The 22,117-nt window shown below is 35.0% G+C and overlaps 2 protein-coding genes and 2 long non-coding RNA genes across 24 annotated transcripts in view; 1 reads left to right on the forward strand and 3 right to left on the reverse strand.

Annotated features, from left to right (window-relative positions):
• The window catches only part of LOC127837082 (neurogenic locus notch homolog protein 1-like), a 394,957-nt gene that overhangs the window by 261,658 nt on the left and 111,182 nt on the right, over window positions 1-22,117 (forward strand). The window contains exon 1 of one of the 21 annotated variants that reach the window (XM_052363904.1): window positions 6,753-7,157. The exons of the other annotated variants lie outside the window; for them this stretch is intronic. Coding sequence (XP_052219864.1) covers window positions 7,080-7,157 — 78 coding nt within the window. The 5' untranslated portion in view covers window positions 6,753-7,079. Of the gene's footprint in view, window positions 1-6,752; window positions 7,158-22,117 lie in introns of those variants that run through there. 21 annotated transcript variants of the gene reach the window in all.
• On the reverse strand, window positions 953-4,894 carry LOC127837085 (uncharacterized). Its single transcript, XM_052363924.1, has 3 exons — window positions 4,505-4,894; window positions 3,889-4,117; window positions 953-2,187 (listed from the first exon to the last, which is right to left on the reverse strand). Exons 2-3 carry the CDS (start codon window positions 4,072-4,074, stop codon window positions 1,780-1,782), a joined length of 594 nt encoding a protein of 197 aa, XP_052219884.1. The 5' UTR covers window positions 4,075-4,117; window positions 4,505-4,894; the 3' UTR covers window positions 953-1,779.
• Window positions 7,030-8,398, reverse strand: LOC127837086 (uncharacterized). Its single transcript, XR_008029095.1, has 2 exons — window positions 8,067-8,398; window positions 7,030-7,595 (listed from the first exon to the last, which is right to left on the reverse strand). It is a non-coding gene; the product is annotated as an uncharacterized LOC127837086 (long non-coding RNA).
• On the reverse strand, window positions 18,258-21,058 carry LOC127837087 (uncharacterized). Its single transcript, XR_008029096.1, has 2 exons — window positions 20,783-21,058; window positions 18,258-19,282 (listed from the first exon to the last, which is right to left on the reverse strand). It is a non-coding gene; the product is annotated as an uncharacterized LOC127837087 (long non-coding RNA).

Genomic DNA, 22,117 nt, shown 5'->3' on the forward strand with positions numbered 1-22,117 from the left:
GGTTACTTTTGTTCTTTTTTAATTGTATTCTTTTTTTTTACTGGAGACTTTTAGGTCCAATGTTTAAATTTATCAATATAAAGCATTGAATGACAAGCTTCAATACATGCCAAAATATGTGATAAGGTCCCTTTAAAACAACAAACCTGGAAAATACACAAATTTGCTGGATATCGTCTATCATAATGTTGTAAACCTTTACAAATAACGCATTTTGCAAACGTGCGGTAAACCATATTTGTGCCATATGAATGCAATTATGTGTATTTACAGAGAAGTCAATATTTCATTAAATGTATGAATGCAACATTTAATGAACATGAAATACATATTATTTCGTACATGGGCATCATGGTTCGGAAATGGGGTTCGTACAATAAAACTACATACCAGTGTCATAGAACGTAAAAATATGCTGACATTTAAAACTTGAATATTTTATTAAATTGATAAATGTACTATTGGATGAACATGAAATTAAATGTACTATTGGATAAACATGAAATTACTGTTATTTTGCATATGAATAGTCTCGTTTGCAAAAGTGGTCTGTTTGGTCTGAAAATCTGGTCTGTATGGTCCGTGCCGTCCGTAAATATAAGAAAGAAAGAATTACAAAATACTGTTGGTTTCTTTCATTGAAAAATGTGTTTAAAATAGTTTAAGTATGTGTTTGTATTGAAATTGTTATATTTAAGGCACTTCCTATTACAAATGCTTTAAAATGTCAATTTATGTCAATTTATTCACAAATTCGATAAATGTAATCAATACATTCATTACATTACATATAACGTTTTATAAATGATCGATGCTATTTTCAAAGCGTCGGTTTGTGAGGTATAAAGGACAATATTTAAACACAATTAATAGTAAATGTTCAATTTATTACTAAATTGTATTTCACGTATTCAAAACTCATATACTAAATGTGGTATACAATTAAGTGAATGTATCTTCTTACACAAATCAATATTCATAAAACTTGTTTAAAGCTAAACAATAATACAACGAAAAGCACTACAAAAATAGTACTAAATAGTAAATACAATCGCGAAAGACACAGACAGACACTCAATATTACTGTGTCTCAACAAAATATATTTATTGATCAATAAATCACAAATAAACTTTGGCATGAAGCTGAAGCTGTATGCCCTGCGCAAACGTCTTTCTACATCCAGGAACTTGACATGCGTACGGCTTTCTTCCGTTGTGTGAGCGTTCGTGTTGTGCGCATGCGTACTTATTGATGAACTTGAGTCCACAATATTTTCACAAGGTATGGCGATGAACATGTAAATTGTGGACGCTCAAAACTCGTCTGCTTACTGCGTTCGACTTACATTTCTCACACGACACAGACATAGACCCTGAATGCGCGCGCACATTTTTCTTTATATTTGCGTAACTTCTCAAACACTGCACACACATCGCACTTGTGACAGTGATGCGCGCGCATGTGGCGGCACAAGAAGTTACTGGTCACGATCTTGTCACACAATCCACAATTCAGTTGTTTTGAATACGATATTTTCTTGTGGACACTGGTGTATCCGTGTTTGTAGAATAGAGGTTCCTTTAGCAAGCAGGGATCCTGTTGTCGGCGTGTTCCCTCTGGTGCCTGGCTGTCTCGCTCTCGTTTTCACACAACTCATCACACGCGTGGCACCAGTACAAACTGTCCGGTTCCGGTTCATGATAATTTCCATTGGGTTTATATATTTGACGTATAGTCCAGTCGGGCGTTTGCATCTGATAATTAACACTAGAACTTGCTTACCATGAAGGAGACGAATTGTCCACAGTCGGAGCAACGATAGTCCGGTTTCCTAGTATTGAATCTATAGAGAACGAGTTAGTTTTCTTGGGTAACACCGAGTCCTTGGCAACTTGCGTTTTAGGCTGGTCAATCTGAATTGTATCTGGGGAGAACTCGATTTCCGCTTGGGTCCCGGAACCGCATGTGATCTCCGCGCCATCGTTATTGCCAGAAGACGAGACCGTATCCATGAATACGTCGTATACCGCCGCAAAAGTCTCGGGAGATGACGGGGTGTGTTCACGTGGTGTCACTTCGTCTGCCATGAAGTCGTCGCCTCGGTAACAGTGAATGAGATCGTCTGCTTTACTGCTCTGATCCAGGACTATGGACATGACATGCCCCAGCAATGTGGCCATGCTAATCTGAAAGTATACGAAAAACGTGTTGTTCAAAATCAAACAAAATAAACAATCGAAACCATCAGTATGAATTCAACTATTATAAAACTTACTTGAAAAATACCGTTTAATATAGTTTGGTACGTATGAGCTTGTTTTGCAACGTTGTTTATACCGGTACTCGTAAAACAACTAGACAACGTATTCTGATTGCATTCGGACTAGAATTGAAAATGTATTTATTAATAGGATGTTTTCGTGCTGATGTGATTTACGTGAACCATTTCCCAGTACGGTAACGCCAAGCAGCAGTGAGACACCCAGCCGAGGTAACCTGCTGCAGAGTCGTCGTCAGCTAGCCTATACTGAGCCTCCGAGTCCTGACAGTCGACCAGTAGACGTTTCCGTGGACACAGGGCCAAGTCGTGAGACACCAAACCGCATAACCCCGCCAACGGACCTGTTGTGCACTCCAGTCAGACGATTATGAATAACTAGAATTTCCCCAGAGTGGCAAAAAGACTATGTCATGTGATTGTTGACAAAGACTCGTATATTTGACCACATCAGAGACATTTGCTTTGTTTTTGTTGCAGTTAAAAAGTTCAAATTTCTTCTTACATTTATGGGAGTAGACCTATTGGGCTCCATTGTTCCCAGTTATTGAAATCAGTCTTTGTTTCAACTTCAGTTAAAGTGTAATATTATTTCATATGAACATTTCATACCCAAATACTAGGGGGGAGATAGAGGATAGTATAGCGTCATTTCTCTAATTATCATTTTATAGATCTAATTATCATTATTGTTAATTTCAGGTCTTGATCATCGTCGATGGAAATAAAGATCCTGAAGCAAATATTTGATACTTAGTTACATTTATGCTGCTCACGACACAACTGTTTCAACAACAGTCACTTTCACCTAAAGAGGAAAGCGGTTAGTACAAGTCCAGTGTTTGGCTTGAATTCGGTTTCTGCTGCTCACTAGATAACTATCCCAACCATTGTCACTTCAACCTCAACAGGAGGGGGCCAGTATAGTGTCAAGTGTTTTGCTTGAGTTACATTTCTGCTGGTCACTATATAACTGTTCCAACAACAGTCACTTCGACCTAGACGGGAGGGAGGTCCGTGAATGACCAGCGTCTGGCTCAAGTTCTATTTCTCTTGCTTACAATGCTTGAGTTCATTGCTTGCCAAAGTGTTCTCTGTACATCAACACACTTTCGTCGTTTTTGTTGCAGAATGGAGCTTTTTGTTCGTTTATTGGAAATACACGAAATATTCCCGCGTTGTTTACTGATTTTGATGGTAGTTTAAAAATGAATACGTTTATTATTACGCATATAAAGGTCTATTAAATTGATCGGAAATATAATGTTTAGAACAATATTATTTAAAATCAAAGAAACATTTTATTTTAATATTATATTCACAATCTAGAATATAATATATGGACACTTATTTTATTTTTCATTATTAACTGTACTTATGCAAATATCATAAAGGGATTATTCACCAATGCACTTGATATACTTGGGTAGTCTTAACTAGCAATACAAATGTATTTCCCCCACCAGGTATACATGTACCTCTTGTATTGGTTTATTTTCTGTATTAAGTGTACTTATGTATAGTACTTTAAGGGATTGTTTACAAATGCACTTGTTATACTTGGGTAGTCTTAACTAACAATATTTTCCACCGCCATGTATACATATACCTCTTTTATTGGTAACCAATGAGTCTCCAAGTAAGATCCAATTGATGCCAACAAATTAGAGCGGCAAAGATTCTGAAGTCTAGTGTCAAACTTGTCTTCTGTTTCAGCATCTGCAAGACCTTGCATAAACTTAAGCACTTTGGATTTGTTTTGTATGGCCTTTTTTGTTTGCTTGAACCATCTCATCCATGCTTATACCGGTGAAAATCACAAATTAGGCCTCTTGAATCTGGTTAAAGTAATCAACTATTAACCTCATGTGAACTAATTATAAAAACAAAACAGAACTTTATATAGCATTCATGACAACAGTCAACAGACAAAGACTGTCCACAATAAAGCCATCCTGATCATTCAAAATAATTTAAGGTGACCTAAACACGTAATTGTTTTATAGACACTCGTCATTTATTTCATGATTGTGGGCAATGGTCAATGATTTGCAAAATAAATCGCTGATTGTCTTTTGACATAATAAAAAAATATATAAGGAACAAACAAATAAATAAGGTTTTAAAATTGCTACTTTTACTATTCATAGTCATGTGTTTCATTATGTAAATTGCGAATATTTTTCATAATGTTGATGATGACATATGGTCATTAACTGACGTACCTGGGAAATGAAATTCTATTGTGTCAATCTATTTTTCATCATTATCAATCATGTAGTTGACTGGATGCCATTCAGGATGAGCTTGTTTGATGATTGCTATGGCCATTGAATCATTGCAGTGCTTTTGTGTTCGATAATAAAGGCAGCAACAACCTGGTGATCAACATTTGTTTTCATCGCGAGGGAAAAAAGAGGCAGGGAAAACCTACATGTTTTGTTGGTTGCGTCTAGAAGAACCATTTCGCTACCATTCCTCAGAAGCAGCCTCTGCATGAACGGTGTTTGGTTCACCATTAAGAACAACTGAAACGTATTACCAATATGATGTCGGGCAAGTCATAATTGAAATAAAAACAACATACATTACACACGAACAACTTTGTGGGGATTTGACAAGTTAAATAGCTATCACAAGTTTGACAATAGCTATTTAGGCATGAAAAAGGGTATCGCATGGATTCATTAGTTTTATGCTATACTGCTGGCGTAGCTGGAGTTTCATTTCTGTATCTTTTGTAATATTACTTTCATAAAAAAAGATTCATCAACTGACATATGGGCAGTTGAAATGTTCAAAATTATAACAATTATTTCATAACAATGTGTAACTAGTCAAGTAAAGAAGAGCATGGACAATCCATTTGCAGTACAATGACTTCCAATGCAATTGTATAATTCCTTCCACGCAGTATGCTATGAAATATCATTAAAACATATGGAGAACAGCATACTCTGAAAATGCAAATAAGGAATATCTTTTAACAAAACTGTCTACAATAGAAAATGTCTAAAAATGGGCTAGCTTTCCTGCCAAGTGTTTATGATCAAATAATTATAATGTGGTATCCAAATTATATTTTGAATGATTTTTTCCTATTTTATATTTCCAAAATTAAATATAATTTGAGCACATTTTTGTTGCTGGTCTATAAACAGCAAGAAAGAGATAAACGCCCAGTCAAAATCAAACTTATGTTTGATAGACTTATATATGTCATTGTCCTTGAAGGCTGCAGTTCCTCCGTCAATTCCCCGCTCCTCTGGGTCAAAGAAACTGTCCATCAACTTCTTTATTATCTCGGCGGAATGGTTAATCTTTACAGGTTTTCCTAATTTTGAAGCATGTTAATTCCTTCTTGAAGACAAAGTGCCAATGGAAGACAATACTTCTTCTAACCACAATGGCAAAAAGGCAATAGTGGCCCCAGGCGCCAGCAACTGGAACCTTACTGGGGGTGATCTGTTGTCTTGAATCAGCACCTTCAATGAGCATAATAATTACAGAAAAGCAAAACAACTTCAAAACATTAGTTTTAAACATTCAGTTATCTGTCTTAAATAGCTCAAGCTCCAGCATACATGTTGATATGTCAAAGTGGTACTTTTTCGAAAACAAAAAAAGACAAAATGAACAAACAGCCTAGTCACTAAAGGCTTTAACAAAAGCCACTTGTACAGATCAACAGTTTCAATAAGATTGCCATTGACGGTCTTATAATTTTACAATGAACTGGCAGAGTTTTTTATTCTTGATCTTTACAGTTTTTGAACATTACAAAGTCACCCGTCTTCATCTCTGGTCTGGTATTGGATACGTATCGTCTCTTGGGTGAAGCAACACTCTCAGGAAACGCATCACCAACATAATTTCTCCTGCCCCCCTTCAGTCTTTTTTCAAGTCTTCAATTGCTTGATTCTTTTTCACACAATCAGGGCATTGACTTAGGTTGTTTGCATGCTTAATGGATATGGGTACAGCAGTTTGCTCTTCTAAGTCATGTCCAGTGTCTGAGCCACTTTCACCAGCAATGTCCACAGCTTCCCCATCAAAGACGGCCATTGAAGTCGACATGAAAGTTGATGCAGAGAAGTCTGAATCATGGGAAGAGGCAGAAGATGCATTAGGGTGGGATGAGGCTACAGAATTACATGCATAGCTAGTAAATGGGGCACTGTGCACTTTTTTTTGCACACTGATTTTTTTTAGTTACGTCCTTTTGTTGGTTATTTGGGAACTTTGATTTGACAATACTTTTATGCCACCCTTCGAAGAAGAGGGGGTATATTGTTTTGCACGGTCCGTCGGTGGGTCCGTCCGTCCACCAGATGTTTTCCGGATGATAACTCAAGAACGCTTAGGCCCTAGGATCACGAAACTTCATAGGTACATTGAACATGACTGGCAGATAACCCCTATTGCGCATTGAAGTAAGCGCAAACAATCGCAAACAGACGCTATCTCTACTGTATATGTGGACCGAACATAAGATGTAAGAGATAAAATAAGCGGTCCTCGCTCAAAATGCAAGTCACTGTTTGCGTTAGACGTGTTTTAAATATCTCAGCACAATTATGTAAACCACTATTGGAATTTAAAGTTGTTAATGCTTATAACTTGAAGTTTATGTATAGTGAAAAAAAACAGTTACTTACAACGGTATGGATGAATCACTAAAAACAGAAGTGAAACGTGCTTTCTAGTTGATAATTTTCACATTTGATTTATTCTATTTATAAACAAAGTGTGTTCATTCGTTTTATTGTGAATACTCACGGAATTAATTGGTTCTTCAAAATGAGTTATTTGAGCCGAAACACTTCATATCGTCGATCGTCTTCACGGGATAGTTCGCATGAAACAGTCGTTTTGGAGGTAAGCCTTTTTTTCTTAAATACCGTCGTCGGTAATATGTTGGAGATTTTAATGTTCCTGCGCATTTAGTACACTCATGTTTATCGAATGTTTTAGACTATACGTGACAATTGATCAACGGTTTGAAGTTGTCTCAAAGCGTTGTTTTTCTGCCTATTCTGTCCTATATAACGGTTTGTTTAAATTTCGCTGGTGATCCAATGGTTGTCGGTGAATGTCGGAGTCTTTGGAGCTTCTACGTCTAGTATATGCGTCTATAACGGAACTTTTTTTCCGGAGATACTCGCCAATTCCAATGTAAATAACGAAGTCCGTAAAAGGCCGGTAGTCTTTGCTCTTCAAAATCCATTGTTTGCATAAAATATAGTTTGCTAGCAGGACAATTTTCAACCTTTTTAGAGCATGCAAAGCTAAAATAATGTTTGAACGATGCAGCATCTTTAAAGTATAAAGACAATGATAGGTTAGTACTTAATATACAAGTCAATAACAAGTTCAAACATAGCCAAATATGTATCCATAAAAAACATATTACATTCACAGTAAATCAATTGTCGAATATGTCAGTTCCAATCATTGCAAGAAACAATTGATGAATAAAACAATAAAACATCCGTGCTTAAAAAAGTACAACGGTACCCCATTATCACTGATCATCATTGTTTATACGCGTCTATAAGCGGTAGAACATTATTTTGAACTATAAGATAAAACACATATTAGTTGGTCCGTGTACATACCGTCTTTTCGTTTTTCGTTTTGCATTCGACAACACGAAACACGAAAATAAACGCATATTAGTTCATATTCCAATTTTCTTATAACCGAAACAAATACAAAAAAAACAAAGAACAACTCGTCTTATTTATATCGTTTTTCGTTTTACTAATTACAAAACAAAACACGAACCGTGTATGTCTATTCCTATTTCGTTTCAATTTAAATTACAAAAAATTTAATATTTGAAAATTGAAACAAAGCGCCTGCTCTCATTTATCGTTCTTGATTTGATAAAACGATACACGGAAAACGGAAAACGGAAAACGAGGGGCGCTGCGCAGCTTTATTTGGATGATAACTCATGATTAATCTTAGTGCGCAGTTTCCTCCCTTTGAAACTATTATTTTGAATAATAAAATCTACACTATTACATGTATTATAGAGGAAGAATAGACGAGTCTTGGCACAGCTCGTTTTGGCTAGTCTAATGGAATAAGGAATAGATCAACAGTAAAGTTATATTACGATACCAATATAAATGCCTGCTTTTGTTTCAAGTCATTGGATTTGATTTAATGTATAAAATGCATTACAATAAGCATTGCACAATAAAATATCTTTGTTCGGCGTAGCCTTTCTCTTCAAGTAATAAACAACAATCGAATTATTTACTACACTGTATTCATATCTGTTTAAGAAATGAAATAAAAATCCACATAATTGCTAAACATATACACATGTACATTCAATTAGTATGGTGAATTATTCCTAAGAGCATGCACGACCTCATAAAGCCCTGTCATGGCACGTCGTGTGCCGTGTGCCGTCCTGGGTAACTGGCTGGCGGTGGGCTCTCATACCAGGTGTTCATGCAGTTCTTGCATCGAACAAGTGATTTGCAACAAGTTGCAAATGTAGGGTGCGACACTGGTCCTGAATGTAACAATTTATGTTGTTATTAAGCTATCAGTTCACGCACTGTGTTCTTTTTAAATTTTATCAGCATGCTTATATTGTGTGCTTCCTTTAGAGAATAAACAAAATTTGCTTATAACAATTATAAAATTATTTGAAACTCTTTCAAATAATTTGTTTCAACAGCAATGGATTAAACAGTTATATCTCTTTCAAATGTACTCAATATTGCTGTTCCAATTGTTGTGCTCAGAAATGCATCTGGATGGGCATACAACAATGAGTACTTTCCTTCAATTATTTCTTCTATTTCTAAAGGCACATTAAGAACACGTTCGCCCTTAGCAGGAATTCCGGACGTTCCCTCACCCTATGATGGTTCCTCCCCGGACATTCCACGCCGTTTCCTTTACAAACGTTTCCCTTCCCCATTTTAGTTCTAGTGCTCACGCCCCCCCCCCCAAATAAATTTATAATTGTTTGGTTGAAGTATAATCTTGATTTATTATCAAAATGATTATTTTGCTTATGAAATCTTTAATTAACTTTATCTATGAAGCAGCTTGTTTGTTGTTTTCTTTGGATTTGTAATTCTTTTTTTCTTTTTTTTTGTTTAATTGTTTATTACCTATGATAAATAATTCAACTATATAAGTGTCATTTTTTCATGCATTCATATGTATATAATCTAAATAATGGAAGTCACTGTTTTTTTTCATTTTTACTAATAGCTAATTTAGACGAATTAAAACAGAATTGCACTCTCCTTGCAAATTATTTCATTATTTATAATAATAATATAATAAGCAAATGTAATCAAAACGTATTGATATGTTAATAATTTAACTCAATGATATTAATAATATTTAAATTTGCCCCAAACAACTAGGGTAGGTATCCGTACAATCGTTAATTTCCGTAACTACTCGTTAAATTGTAGCAGACACAAGTTATGTTTAACACAAATATTCTACCACTTTCTTGCTTAATACTAATACATGAATGATTTATAATTAATATTTCATTGTTTTCAGCCAGGAACACTGTCTATGACCGAGAAAACAAACATAACAAACTTGTTGGTTTACGATTTTTACTTTCTAAATAGCTTGCTAGCGGCATGGCATTGAATATTCCGCAAGATTCATATCTCGACTTTATTTACTTGGTGATTTCGGACTGTTTCATCCAATCAGAAAAGAGATTTTACGCGTAATTTAGACCCATGTTAAGCGATATAATAAAGTACCACTTTTTGTACACTGCCAATTTGTGCCATCACGAGTTGCCTCCCTTGTTGGTTCATGCTACTCATGGAATAGACTAGCCTCTATCCCACCTTGTTGAATAAACCTGTCGCGTGCTATTTTTAGATAATTTTTGTGTTTTTTTCCAAAAATTGGAGAATCTGCGTTTGTCAACTGTGGAAGAACAAAATCGTCTAAAAATGCGATTTGAACGTTAATAATGTAAAAATGGAAGAAATAATAAGATATATAGAATATTATGTGAGTTTTTTTTAAATAAATCCTCGCGCTACCATGGTGCGAGCCGAGCATGATAAACTTGTTCTTTATCCAACACTCACATATTCTCTATATATGTTTCTTTATAAATAATTTTGAACAACAATTAAAATGAATCATGTAGATTAAAACAAGGGCTGTTTGTAAAACATGCATGCCACCCATATGGGCTATAAGTTGTAGTAGCAGCCATTGTCTAAATACGTTTTTTGTCACTGTGAACAACGGTGGTGGTGGTGGTGGTGGTGGTGGTGGTGGTGGTGGTGGTGGTGGTGGTGGTATAATTTATCATTGCCACAGAAAATAACACATTTGATGTAAGTATATTTTTCAAACACGATGCGAAAATGAATATGTTTTAAAGGGGTCTAATATGGTTTACACAAATATTCATAGTCTACCGTGGACGTACTTTTGTTTTAAATAGAACTTACGAAATGAAGAATTCCTATCATAAAAGTTAAACCACGTGAGTCGATATAGTTTTTAGTTGTTCGCGTAGCGAACAGCTAATGTTGTTACTAAAAGTTTCAAGTCAGTTCGGCTTATCTACGGAAAGCCTACTGCCCGCCACACCTGCCGTATCCGCGCGAGAAAGAGTTGTATAATTTTTGCAAGAGGTTTGAATTCTCACACTATATTCATTCACAAATGGAAACATTATGTGAATATCGTGTTAAATGGAATATTTTTGAACGGAGCTTATATAGAAAAGAATCAATAACCAATATTTGTATTTTATCATACCACCACATTGATATCTGCTTGAAAGCCTGTTGCCTAATATCTTTTTTTATATCACGGTCAACAGGAAATTCATATATCAGTCATGTGTGGAGGCTACTAAGACTTAAGTACAATGTTTTGTTTTATTGAACGGAATCAGATTTATCAATACAAACAATTTGATACCAATATGTATTACATTTAATCCACAAACAACAACAAAAACAGAAAAAAGGTATTTTACAAATATTAAGAATGAATAAGTACATGCTGATGACGTCATGTAACAAACGGACTACTTTTTTTACATGCCCTCATATGCAAACATCAAGGGCAAAGGTTAGGTCAAAAGTTCAGCACTTAATATAAACAGACCAAACAAATAATACAAACAATACAAAAGCAGTAAAAATAGTAAAAAATAAAATAGTAACACACTTCACAATAAAAACCCAATGTAATATACATTAAGTAATGAAATAATTTTAAATCATAAATCATTATTAAGGTTACATTTGTCGTCTTCTACAGTTTGCCAATTTTGTCACATGAATTGTGTTTGATAAGGCTCGTTAAAAGCTAATTTCTTTTGAAAATAAGGACTTAAACATAAGAAACATATATAAATACAATAAATAAACATTACCATGTCAGACTTTGTGGATGGAGATAAGTTTGACATTGTTCGGGACGGTTTAATGGAGGAAGTTGTTATGACTGAGGAAGACTTTGCCAATCAGTTTGGAATAAATCCGAGTGTGTTTAATGAACCATTTGATGAAATCACGAATGCAAATGTCAATTTAGATCAAAGTTGTTTTGAATCCCTTACTGAAACAAAGTCAAAAACTGAGAACAGTGAAAACATATCAGACGCCATAGAAATAACAACCGAAGATGTACAAAAATTAATTGAAGCCGAAGATAACAAAACACTATCCGGAAAACTCTGGCAGCTGTCAGTCGATTTAAAAAATATCTTGCCAAGAAAGGCGAAACAAAGGCAACCCACAATTTATCAGTCGACCATCTAGATGAATATCTTGCCACATATCTGCTATTCTGCTCTCTATTCGCAAGAATGATGATGATGAATACGAGCCTGTCACATTGCGTAGCATCGTGGGAAGCATTGACGGAAACTTCAAAGAGCAAAGTACCCATACTCTATCTTTCGGAGCAGTGGTCCAGATATTTCCTCATACGTGACTGTCTGAAAGCAAAGCAGAAAAATCCATAAAAAAAAAGAAAAATGTATTTTTAATCACTGTTTAATCACGGCAGAAACTTGGTGAAAAAAAAATAGCCAAGATGTTGAAAACTATGGCAATCGAGGCCGGTTTTGAAAAAACAAAAAACATAAGTAATCAAAACTTCATACATTTTCATTTTTACTAATAGCTAATTTAGACGAATTAAAACAGAATTGCACTGTCCTTGCAAATTATTTCATTATTTATAATAATAATATAATAAGCAAATGTAATCAAAACGTATTGATATGTTAATAATTTAACTCAATGATATTAATAATATTTAAATTTGCCCCAAACAACTAGGGTAGGTAGGTAGGTAGCCTAGGGAATTTTATTTTATATATATTTTTTTATTTTGAAATTATTAGTGCTGATTGCGACAGTGTAAAATATTTGTTATAGCTTCTTCAACATCAGTTTTTTATTTTATGACCTGCAACAGATTCTATGCTTCTTTATTTTACTATGGTAAGTCATTAAAGTGTTATATATTTTTCAACTATTGAATGTGCTAATCTCATCTAAAGAATGACTATCCGCCTTTAAAGATGTCACCTAATCTAAATTCATTCATACAATAATTATAATTGTTATATTTGTAACATACTATCCCACTAACAATGACCATAAAAAAACATCAATGCTTTGCTTTTACTAAATTTTTTAATGATCTCAATTATTGAAAGAAAAATTTCTATCAGGCATTTATAAAAAAAACTATTATAATTAGATCTATTTATTTGGTAAAATTTGTTAGAGGCGTCCCTAAAAACAACCATCAAAGAACTTCAAGGCTTAGTGCTTTTACTCATGTATCCATATTTTCCCACTTGCATATTATTTGTGTTAATTTGCTCCAAATAAGTTCAATTTGGTACAATTACTTTATGTTTTACATACCCCATTATTACAAATAACTTCTATATTAAATATACATTTACATATTATGCAGACAGTTCACTCCAAAACTGGGAGTGACACGTCTAGAGGGGAAGACCACTTTGACAGTGCGTGTCAAGCAAACACGCACTTATTCCTTGTTTGCTCCATGCATTGGTTTGGTCCATCATACTACTGTTTAAGGGTGTCGAAATTAAACCAAGCAAGTCAACTTGAACTTCTCTTTTAATGCAAATGGAGCAACTTGAAATATCAAACTTTCCCATACCCAGTCGGCAAAATCGCAAAGACATTGTGTCTATTCAAAACATGCATCAGACACCCCTTCTGAAACTCTTTAAGCGGTTTTGAAAACCCTAATTCATTGCAAGCTTTCATCAATAAAAAATCCCTGTTGTTATACAAGCGAAAGTGAAAGTACAGTTTAAACAAAAATGAATAAAGAGCAAAATTGTTGAAACCTGACGATTTTTTTTTATTGATACTAGCATACGACTATAAGACGGAATAAAATAACACTTAAGTTTTAAATCATAACAATAATGTTAACTTCTCAATCAAATTCTTCATTCATCCGCGGACTTCTTTGTGTCGTAGTCATAAATGCCTCCAAATGGAGGTGTGTGATGCGTCTTATTATAGAGGTGACAATAACGCAGTGACGTCACCATCTATGTATAGAACGAAATTAGCTAACTGGCTCGGTTTTTAAATAAGTCGCTATTGTGAAGAATTTTTTAATAATGTGATAACTTAGACGAGATGCTTCGCTGAAACAACATCGTCAATAAAAACGTCGAATTGGGAAGTTAATTCAGGCTTCTGACTTTATTGATTAAGTAGTTACTATCACAACATGACTTCTGCTCGCACTGGGAAAACTAGGTTCAATACATGTGCGTAAAATGTCGTCCCTAGTTTGTGCACGTTATTCTGCAGACTATATATCTGCTTATCGACCGGAGATTCAATTCAGATATATTCAATGAACGCCGCGTCAATACTTATGAATTGTGCCAAGGTCTTGAAAACCCGCCTTTCTCAACCTGCAGGTTGATGAACGGCGTGCAAATTATGTTTTCGATAAATGCACTATAAACCAAATACAAAATCACAATAGTTGTCTTCTAGGAATGAATCCGGGTTTTTGCGATGCAAACTTGTTTTGTTTGCAGCGATATGTGTGTGCTTTTGCGTCGTAAATATTACAGGATGTTATCTACGCGGCCTGGTTTATAAATCTGCACCAATTATAAATATTTGAGCAACGGTCTGTTAACTGTGCAATGCCGTGGCGTTTATGATGTTATGTTATAATAAAGGCACTCTGCACGTAATTCGATATGTAAATAACGCTTACTGTGAGACCATTTTGGATGCAATTGATCGTGTAATTAGTGAATGATTCGAGGCGCGCTGTGGGAAAACGGTGCTTACGGTAACGTACTAACACGTGCACAAACAAAGTCAATTAATAGTTATGTGTCCTTCATTCAATTGTAACGCACATTTTCCCAAGTCAATTAGATATTGTAATCAACTGATAAAACGTCCAGGACATGACAAAATCCGTGTAAATCCACCTAGATAGGACCGACACAAGGGGTACTAGAGATATTCTTCAAGTGTCTCTCCTCTCTGTCAGATCCTTCCTCTCTAGTAGCTAAGATATGTCTGCTAAAATATATGTATCGTTACATAAACACAGGGCATGCATTATTGCGATACAAGATATATACATGATTCATGTAATAGAAGTTTCAAGACAAAAATAAATAATACAAGTTTTTATCAGATATTGGTAATAATTTGCAATATAATTGAGTGACTGAGCTATGGGAATTGATGAAACTATCAGATGGAACAAAAAATTAACTATATTATATTCACTTAAGTTCAGCTTTCGGCGTATTTATACGCATTTATAGACAGTGTTCCCCACCAAAATCAAGGAAATGTAGCTTGTTATTAATTTGTGTAATGGTATTCAATAATTTCGTGGTAGAATATTTGAGAAACACATTACAAACGAAAACTTGTCAGCTAACAGTTTCAATATGGTTACGGAAATTACCGATCGTCGGTTTCTGAAAAACAATGTGTCGCGGTTTCAGCGATGGTTGCGCCCAAAGATATTGGTGTTTCTGACCATTACTGGATGACAAATTAATGATTTTGATTCGCATTTGATAAATTGGTGATTTCAAGGCTGATCAACATGAAATATGCAAGCTATTCTGTCGTTTGGATTATGTCTGTCGAAACATCCGTACAATCGTTAATTTCCGTAACTACTCGTTAAATTGTAGCAGACACAAGTTATGTGTAACACAAATATTCTACCACTTTCTTGCTAAATACTAATACATGAATGATTTATAAGTAATATTTCATTGTTTTCAGCCAGGAACACTGTCTATGACCGAGAAAACAAACATAACAAACTTGTTGGTTTACGATTTTTACTTTCTAAATAGCTTGCAAGCGGCATGGCATTGAATGTTCCGCAAGATACATATCTCGACTTTATTTACTTGGTGATTTCGGACTGTTTCATCCAATCAAAAAAGAGATTTTACGCGTAATTTAGACCCATGTTATTCGATATTATAAAGTACCACTTTTTGTACACTGCCAATTTGTGCCATCACGAGTTGCCTCCCTTGTTGGTTCATGCTACTCATGGAATAGACTTGCCTCTATCCCACCTTGTTGAATAAACCTGTCGCGTGCTATTTTTAGATAATTTTTGTGTTTTTTTCCAAAAATTGGAGAATCTGCGTTTGTCAACTGTGGAAGAACAAAATCGTCTAAAAATGCGATTTGAACGTTAATAATGTAAAAATGGAAGAAATAATAAGATAAATAGAATATTATGTGAGTTTTTTTTAATAAATCCTCGCGCTACCATGGTGCGAGCCGAGCATGATAAACTTGTTCTTTATCCAACACTCACATATTCTCCATATATGTTTATTTATAAATAATTTTGAACATCAATTAAAATGAATCATGCAGATTAAAACAAGGGCTGTTTGTAAAACATGCATGCCACCCATATGGGCTATAAGTTGTAGTAGCAGCCATTGTCTGAATACGTTTTTTGTCACTGTGAACAACGGTGGTGGTGGTGGTGGTGGTGGTGGTGGTGGTGGTGGTGGTGGTGGTGGTGGTGGTGGTGGTGGTGGTGGTGGTGGTGGTGGTGGTGGTAGTGGTGGTGGTGGTGGTGGTGGTGGTGGTGGTGGTGGTGGTGGTGGTGGTGGTGGTGGTGGTGGTGGTGGTGGTGGTGGTGGTGGTGGTGGTGGTGGTGGTGGTGGTGGTGGTGGCGGCGGCGGCGGCGGCGGCGTCTGCGGCGGTGGTGGCGGTGGCGGTGGTGGTGGTGGTGCAACCTTAATTTACCTTAATTTAATTTTTGCCCGATGTTTATTGATACAATGCATTACACAAATGCAGTTAGCCTTACATTTGGTTAAACTTTAAAGAAATTAAAGGGAGGCAAATGCTGTAATAAAAAGAACATGCATAAACAGTAGTTGTTTCCCTTGTTAGAACCATGCTAAATCCTTAAAATGCCTATTTTCAGTAACTGTGACCTTCACCTGTGACGTTGACCTTTGACCAAGTGACCTCAAAATCAATAGGGGTCATCTGCGAGTCATAATCAATGTACCTATGAAGTTTCATGATCCTAAGCCCAAGCGTTCTTGAGTTATCATCTGACAACCACCTGGTGGACGGACCGACCGACATACCGACAGACAGACCGACAGACCGACAGACCGACATGAGCAAAGCTATATACCCCCTCTTCTTCGAAGGGGGGCATAAATATATGTACACAAAGTTTATTTACAGTTACAATACCAAAGTTTACGAAATCAAAATTGATTTAGTAAATTTTGTGTCAATTTCTTAATGTTTTCGATTATGTGTGTAAAGTTGAATATACGTACAATGTACCCCATGATTAATATAATGCAAGTTATATACTTATACGTTCAGAAAGTTTATCGCCACTATATAAACATACAATTAAAGATAGCCATAAACAATAAAACAAATGTATGCCATTGTTTGCTACAAGCAGAGAATTATTACTTTAGTTAAAACTTAAAGTGTTTGTTTTCTTGTAAAATAAAAATTTTAATCACTGCTATGTTTATTGTACATGCGTGTGGTTAACGTACTTGAATTCCCTTTTTTCTGACGCTTATCTATAATATATTGGATTGTTGCCGTCAAGTATCGATGTCAAGTGTTTCATTATTGATGTATGAGACGCCTTGTGTATGATCAAGATTTGTTATCTTACCAAATTTACTAAGTTTTACCAACTTAAGAAAAACAGAAAAGACCAAGTAATAACTGAAGTCACTACCTTTCAGCCATTTACATTTGTAAACCAAAATGTTTTTAATTGTATAATTTATCATTGCCACAGAAAATAACACATTTGATGTAAGTATATTTTTCAAACACGATGCGAAAATTAATATGTTATAAAGGGGTCTAATATGGTTTACACAAATATTCATAGTCTACCGTGGACGTACTTTTGTTTTAAATAGAACTTACGAAATGAAGAATTCCTATCATAAAAGTTAAACCACGTGAGTCGATATAGTTTTTAGTTGTTCGCGTAGCGAACAGCTAATGTTGTTACTAAAAATTTCAAGTCAGTTCGGCTTATCTACGGAAAGCCTACTGCCCGCCACACCTGCCGTATCCGCGCGAGAAAGAGTTGTATAATTTTTGCAAGAGGTTTGAATTCTCACACTATATTCATTCACAAATGGAAACATTATGTGAATATCGTGTTAAATGGAATATTTTTGAACGCAGCTTATATAGAAAAGAATCAATAACCAATATTTGTATTTTATCATACCACCACATTGATATCTGCTTGAAAGCCTGTTGCCTAATATCTTTTTTTACATCAAGGTCAACAGGAAGTTCATATATCAGTCATGTGTGGAGGCTACTAAGACTTAAGTACAATGTTTTGTTTTATTGAACGGAATCAGATTTATCAATACAAACAATTTGATACCAATATGTATTACATTTAATCCACAAACAACAACAAAAACAGAAAAAAGGTATTTTACAAATATTAAGAATGAATAAGTACATGCTGATGACGTCATGTAACAAACGGACTACTTTTTTTACATGCCTTCATATGCAAACATCAAGGGCAAAGGTTAGGTCAAAAGTTCAGCACTTAATATAAACAGACCAAACAAATAAAACAAACAATACAAAAGCAGTAAAAATAGTAAAAAATAAAATAGTAACACACTTCACAATAAAAACCCAATGTAATATACATTAAGTAATGAAATAATTTTAAATCATAAATCATTATTAAGGTTACATTTGTCGTCTTCTACAGTTTGCCAATTTTGTCACATGAATTGTGTTTGATAAGGCTCGTTAAAAGCTAATTTCTTTTGAAAATAAGGACTTAAACATAAGAAACATATATAAATACAATAAATAAACATTACCATGTCAGACTTTGTGGATGGAGGTAAGTTTGACATTGTTCGGGACGGTTTAATGGAGGAAGTTGTTATGACTGAGGAAGACTTTGCCAATCAGTTTGGAATAAATCCGAGTGTGTTTAATGAACCATTTGATGAAATCACGAATGCAAATGTCAATTTAGATAAAAGTTATTTTGAATCCCTTACTGAAACAAAATCAAAAACTGAGAACAGTGAAAACATATCAGACGCCATAGAAATAACAACCGAAGATGTACACAAATTAATTTAAGCCGAAGATAACAAAAACACTATCCGGAAAACTCTGGCAGATGTCAGTCGATTTAAAAAATATCTTGCCAAGAAAGGCGAAACAAAGGCAATCCACAATTTATCAGTCGACCATCTAGATGAATATCTTGCCACATATCTGCTATTCTGCTCTCTATTCGCAAGAATGATGATGATGAATACGAGCCTGTCACATTGCGTAGCATCGTGGGAAGCATTGACGGAAACTTCAAAGAGCAAAGTACCCATACTCTATCTTTCGGAGCAGTAGTCCAGATATTTCCTCACACATGACTGTCTGAAAGCAAAGCAGAAAAATCCATATAAAAAAAAACAAAAAAAATGTATTTTTAATCACTGTTTAATCACGGCAGAAACTTGGTGAAAAAAAAATAGCCAAGATGTTGAAAACTATGGCAATCGAGGCAGGTTTTGAAAAAACAAAAAACATAAATAATCAAAACTTCCTACATTTACCCTTTTATTAAATATTTCGGCAAAAGGCCTTCTTCAGTAAACGATTATTAAGACAACTTTGCATAGCGTTTTCTTCTGTCGATCATAACGGAAGTAAATACAAAAATATAAATAAATGACGTAACGTTACCCGACGTGAACGTGACGTTACGCGCCTATACTCGGAAGTCGCTACATATTATGAATTGTACGCTGTGTATATATTATTATATAGATATTATACACATATACCCACATGTACACACAAACATACATATATACATATATGCACATACATATACATATATACACACATACATAGATATATACACATATACATATATACACATATATACATAAACACATACATACATATACACACAAACATATACACATACATACATACATACACACATATATACACATACATATATGCATATACATATACACATATATATGTTCACAATAAACATATACATAATATATATAATGTTTATAAAATAAACATAAATATTACTTTTTATTATAAGCATTATATGCTGTCTATAAATGTTGCCGACTGGAACACACTGTCTTTTGCATTACATCCGAACGGTTTCATAGTCTTTTGTCTCTTTATCCACAACGCTTCTCTAATTACACGTTCTTGGCGTCCAGCGATTTTTAGCGTCTCCAGGACCGAGAAGTACATATTGTCATCGCAGTGGCTCGAATCGAAGTGGGTAGTGATGGGCTTTTCTTTATGCAGGCGGACGTCTCGCAAGTGTTCACTCATGCGTTCTCGGATTCGCCTCTACGTCTCCCCAACATAAACAACACACTCGCACTTGTTGCATCCTATACCGTATATCACGTTTCTCGTGCGACAAGTAACATTTGTGCACGTGCTGTAAGTAATTTTGCCGTCTGTGTCTTGAATGTCACTTGTTGTCAGTTTGTTACAGCACGTGCAGTTTGCCTCACATATGTGTGTGATGAAGGTAGCCTTGCTTGTCTTGTTGTGTACCAGGGTATCACAGAGGTTTCTGTCCCTACGGTATGCTACTAAAGGCGGTTTACTAAAAACCTCGCGCATCCTGTCCGATCTATATTGCACGTTAAAATGTTTGTGTACAATGCTGTGTACGTTGGGAAGAAGACTGGAAAACGTGACTACAAGAGGAACTCTGTCGTTTTGCGTTTAATGATAAGTAATCATTTTGCTAGAAAACACCTCGTTCAAAAACTAAGGGATTCCAATATCGAACCCACCGAAATCATGCAAATAACAGAACTCAAAAACGTACAGTCAATAACCAATTACAGTGAAATTTCCGAACAAACACAAAAAAGATGTTCAAACCTTTTGGCAACATGCTCTACTGCAACTCCATCTGTTTCATGCATTTCTGTCAACACTTCCGAAATGAACATTTCTCTCCCCACCCACCCGGCAGTTTCATAAGCACAGTTTCCTGGCCAAAATCCGATAAATGACATGTTTTTTTGGAGCTGTACTTAACGTGCTGAACCTCAATATCTACGAACAACCACCACAGTAAACCAAACGCGCAGTATATATTCCAAATTCAAATAAAACATCATTCAATTCTTTAAATGTGTTGACTGTTGACAAACTGCGAAGACGTGAGCGACTGCACTGGCCTTGACATGTTACAAAGGTTATCAAGTTTTGCCTTTAAAATGTATAATATATGCTTTCATTTTGTGTAATAAAGTATTGCTGCTTAAAGTTTTGTTGCAGAATTAAAGAAGAAAGAGAAAGAAACAGCGTTATTAAATTACATTAAATGTCGCTACTTTTCGTGTTGAAGAACATGCTATTTTGATAAAGATTCATACGCGATAAACGAATGCAGCGGCTCCAAGGCGTAGCGATTATTTTTCATTATTTCTTGAAAAACCGGGTGAGTGGTGTCAGTGGTATGATAAACAGAAAAACAGGTTACTGCCTGATCGTTTTGTAATTTATCAAGCTCGGCACGAATAAAATAACGGCTCGGCAAGCGGCAATTTATAAAACGTTGAACATGAACTCAACAATATCTTCAGAGACACGATAGACAACAACAAAAATGTTTCATTATCGCTTAAACCGAATATAATAAAACTATTAAATATAACAAGAATTATCTGTTTCGTAATCTCGTTCATGCTTCTACAGCGGGGTTAAATTTGATATTTCTGGGAAACGTTCTTTTGTTCTCAACAGATAGCGGCGATCTTTTGTATTAACGGGTGCTAACAACGCAATAGTAGAAGGTTAAGCTTGTTTATATTGTTTATATTCACAGTTCTCAATTTATAAAACGTTGAACATGAGTTCACCAATTATTACAGGTATACTATAGACAGCCTCAAAAATGTTTTCTAATCGCTAAAACCGAATATAAAAAAAACAACTAAATATAACAAGTAATATCTTTATAAAAGGTAGTCGGCGTAAATGCTGACTTTGAAATAAAGTTTCCAATTTACATGTCTAAATAAATAAACTGAAAACAAGAGTTTATCTATTGTGTTTTTTTCACTTGTAAGTCGCATATTCACCGCATGATATGGGTGTTATCATTGTCAAATCACAAATTAGTGTAAGTTTATAAAAATTATACAGATGCGATGCTGTTCGCTATAAAATCATTCAATGTGTTATGGTCTCAATATGTATCTACTGACC

This window comes from Dreissena polymorpha, chromosome 7 (assembly GCF_020536995.1).
Source record: "Dreissena polymorpha isolate Duluth1 chromosome 7, UMN_Dpol_1.0, whole genome shotgun sequence".
NCBI lineage: Eukaryota > Metazoa > Mollusca > Bivalvia > Myida > Dreissenidae > Dreissena > Dreissena polymorpha.